The following is a 4,491-nucleotide window of genomic DNA, read 5'->3' on the forward strand; positions in this document are numbered from 1 at the left end:
ATATTTTTAAAATAACTTAGTTGAAACAATAAGTTGCTAAAGTGACCTCTGTTGTAAAAATTATTTTATTTTAAAATATAAAAGGTTGTGTACATGTAACTTAAGTTATGTTAATATTGATCAGCCTAAAGGAATGTTAATATTTAACAAAATTACATGTGCAACTGTGGTAATAAACATATGACGATTATTCGATTTTACATGTGAGTAATAAATCGGCCTAAAGAAAGATTTCTTGTTCGACATGTTTTTATTGACAGTCTTTGATTACTACAATAAGATATCACTTACAAGTTAATATTTTTGTTCAAAGATGAAATATTAATGGAGTGTCCGATATCTTGAGATGTGATTTACTTTATTCAAATTATTTTAGTTTAATTTTGAAATATTTTGAAACAAATAAATTCAGATTTTTGGTTTGATATTTAATTAAGAATGTCTAATATTTTAAATAGATTAGTTGAAACAAAATGTCACCAAAGTGACCTCTTTTGCATAGATTAGTTTATTTAAAATATCAAGATGATTATATTTTTTTTATTCATGCGTTTGTTAATTGACCCAAAGGTATGTTAATATTTGACTGAATTTCAACGACATCTGTGGTGATAAATGTATGACCATTATAAGGTACTTTATGTGAGCAATAAGTTAGTCCAAAGATTGATTTATTATTTGACATAATTTATTATCAATGTTTGATTGCTACAACAAGAGTATCGCTTACTGTTAATATTATTGTCCAAAGACTTGATGTTAATGTTACGTTAGATATCTTAAGATGGGATTAACCACTATTTTGAATTTATTTTTTACTTATGAATATTCATGTGAGCTTATTTTTTTTATCTATTATGTTCTATATTTAGCTAATTTATCTTCTACTACCACAATATCTGCTAATATAAATTCTATACCCATGCTTCATGGGACTAATTTCAAGGAATATAAAAGGCACTTACTTATAATGCTTGGTTATATGGACATAGACCTTGCATTAAGGAAAGAACAACTTCCACCTCTCATTGCGGCAAGCACCCTTGATGCTAAAATGGATGTTGAGAGGTGGGATCATTCAAACTGCATGAGCCTAACAGATCATGAGCATAACATTCTAGAAGTCTTTAGGGGCATAGAATCTAAAGAGATTACTCAGGCCAAGGGTTTCCTTAACGAAATTGAGAAACGTTTTTCCAAAAGCGATAAAGTTGAAATGAAATCACTTCTGACTTCTTTAATGTCTGTGAAGTCCAAAGGTCAAAGAAATGTGAGTGACTACATTATGGATATGTTCCATGTTACTTCAAGAGTTAAGGCATATAAGATTGAGCTTTTTGAGAAATTGTTTATTCCTATGGTTTTGGTATCGCTTCCTGCACAGTTTAACTAACTTAAAATTAGTTACAACTGTCAAAAAGAGAAATGAACTCTAAATGAGCTCACTTCTCATTGTGTGCAGGAGGAAGAAAAGTTGAAACATGATAAGTCTAAAAGTGTTCATTTGGCCAGTGCCTTTAAAGACAACAACTTATATTCTAAATAGAGTACCCACTAAAGCAGTTGCAAAAATACCTTATAAGCTTTAGATATATTCAAAGCCTAGTCTAAAACACTTTCACATTTGGGGATATCCAACTGAGGCAGTGCCTTATAAGCCACATGAAAAGAAATTAGACTCCAAAATAGTAAATAGATGCTTTATTAGTTATTTTAAGTGATCAAGGGACTATAAGTTTTATGATCCCACATTTAGGAATATTTTTGAGACGGGAACTGCAATATTTTTTTGAGGATGTTGAGTTTGGAGGGAGAAATAAGGTTAGAAACATTGCTTTTGAGGAGGAATTGGATACTAACTCAGTTTCTACTATCATATTTGACAATGTTTAGGTTCTCATACCTATCATTGATCAATAAGTGGATCTAGAACCTAAACAAGGCAATGTTAAACAACTCCCTATTAAAGATGAGGTAATTTTTCTAGAAGAACAAACTCAACAACCTTAAGAACAAGTGTTATTAAGGAGGTCTACAAGAGAGAGGAGAAATGATATTTTAGATTATTATGTTGTATTCCTATCATTAAATGATGGAAAATGATCCAATCAACTTTCGTTAGACTATGAAAAGTTCTAATTCTTAAAAATGGATTGATGTCATGCAAAAAGAGTATAAGCCTATGTAATACAATAAAGTTTAAGAGCTTATCCCATTACCTGAAGGTGCAAAATGGATTGGTTACAAATAGATATTTAAAACTAAGAGGGATGCAAATGGTAATGTGGAGAGGTATAAGGCGCATCTTGTAGCTAAAGGATATACTCAGAAAGAAGGCATTGATTTTACAGAGACTTTCTCTCTAGTTTCATCAAAAGAATCTTTCAAGACAATCATGGTGCTTGTTGCTCATCTTGATCTTGAGTTACATCAGATGGATGTTAAAACTGCATCTTTCAACGGTGACATTAAAGAAACAATTTATATGGTACAACTAAAAAACTTTGAGTTGGGAAACCCAAAGACTATGGTTTCAAATTAACAAAATCCATCTATGGACTCAAACAAACTTCTCGTCAATGGTACCACAAGTTTCATCAACTAATTGTCCCATTCGATTTTGAGATGAATATTGCTGATGATTGTTTGTATTAAAATTTTAGTGGGAGTAAGTATATATTCCTGGTTCTATATGTCGATGACATTTTTCTTGCCACTAATGATATAAGCTTATTGCACGAAACCAAGAGGTTTTTATCTAAGTATTTTGAGATGAAAGATCTTGGGGACATCTATTTTGTTTTAGGAATTCAAATACATCGAGATCAATCTCGGGGTATTCTTTGATTGTCACAAAATAGCCATATCAATAAAGTACTCAAAAGGTTTGTCATGCAAGGTTGTAGACTAGGTGACACCCCTGTTGCTAAAGAAGACAAATTTAATATTACTCAATATCTTAAAAGTAACCTTGAAATTCAGAAAATGTAAAAGATTCCCTATGCATCAGCTGTTAGGAGTCTAATGTATGCTCAAGTATGTACGCGTTTGGATATTACGTACATTGTTGGAATGTTAGATAGACACTTAAGAAACCCCGGTATAGACCATTGGATAGCAGCTAAGAGGGTTTTGAGGTATATTCAGAGAGCAAAAGATTACATGTTCACATATTGGAAGTCTAATAAGTTAAAGATCATCAAGTATATAGACTCCGATTTTGATGGAATATTGATGCAAAATTTTGTCACTAAGGTGCAAATTGTGACAATAATTGGTAGTCTTTTATTCCAATAACAACAGAAGCACATCAAAGTAGAAGTTCAAAGTGGTTAGGTGTCTATAAAATATATCGGGACAAACTCCATGATTGCGGACCCGCTTACTAAAGGACTACTCCCGAGGTTTTATAAAAGCACACTACTCATATGAGTGTAATGTCATTCCAAGATATTCAGTTTTAGTGAGAGTTTTTAATTTTAAATATTTTTTTGTTATAGACACATTCTTCAGTCATTTCAGTTTATGGATTATTAAGGATATTTTCTACAGAAATAAAGTTTATTTAGTTTATTCACACTCTGATTTTACTAAAATTTGATCTCATTAAGGCTAAAGAGGACCAGTTGGAAATAGACATGTTTAGATTACATTGCATGTAATTTTCATGCTACACATCCATATTTAATCTATGTCATTTAGCTATGTTAATATACGTGATCAAGGATGGATTTAGTTATGATATATGTAACGAAAGTCATCTTGGTTCTATATTAACATAATTAATGGATGAGATTGTCTGGAATACCTTTTGGATATGATAGTAAGGTTTTGAGTTCATAAGGTTATATAATGACATTTAATTATAAGGTAATCGATATATATGTGGTTCAAGTGGGAGATTGATAATAAAAAATGGACATCACATATAAAATAAGTATAATTACATATTATTTACTATCATAAAAGATTAGCCCAAATTAAAAGTGATCTAATTTGGTTAAGGTTTATTGGGCTTCAATTAATAAATAAAGTATAGGTAAAATATGTGTAGATACTCTAGTAACTAATTTCTAATTGATGATAGACTGATTAGAAATTAGGGTTAATGTGCGAAAGTTATATATTAGGGTTATGGTCCCTAAATTACACATACATAACTTTTCTAATATCCATTCTTTAGAAAAGAGAGAGCCACCTTCTCTAAATTACTTGTGTGCTGATTTGGAAGATCCAAATCACAAGATCCGAAGATTTTAAGAAATAAATAGATTTAGGTATGTTTTTGTATCTAGTTTTGCTCTTGATTTATTCTTGATAATTTGACATAACAGATCCTGGTTTATTAAAGTTTTATATTGAATCTTGTTTTTACGGTTCTTATATTAAGAACTCCCCTCAACATGCATGTGAGTTTGATCGGCTTTACTATGTTCATTACTAGGTTCTTGGGTAGTTTTGCTTTATGGAGATCTCCCTAAAGGCTGTTTG

General features: G+C 30.8%; 1 protein-coding gene across 1 annotated transcript; it reads left to right on the plus strand.

The window, feature by feature from the left end:
- Nucleotides 1-922: 922 nt before the first annotated feature.
- LOC107963056 (uncharacterized) lies at nt 923-1,393 on the plus strand. The gene has a single exon (XM_016899654.1). It carries the CDS (start codon nt 923-925, stop codon nt 1,391-1,393), a length of 471 nt encoding a protein of 156 aa, XP_016755143.1.
- The last annotated feature ends 3,098 nt before the right edge of the window (nt 1,394-4,491 follow it).

The sequence above is a fragment of the Gossypium hirsutum genome, chromosome A06 (genome assembly GCF_007990345.1).
Source record: "Gossypium hirsutum isolate 1008001.06 chromosome A06, Gossypium_hirsutum_v2.1, whole genome shotgun sequence".
NCBI classification, from domain to species: domain Eukaryota; kingdom Viridiplantae; phylum Streptophyta; class Magnoliopsida; order Malvales; family Malvaceae; genus Gossypium; species Gossypium hirsutum.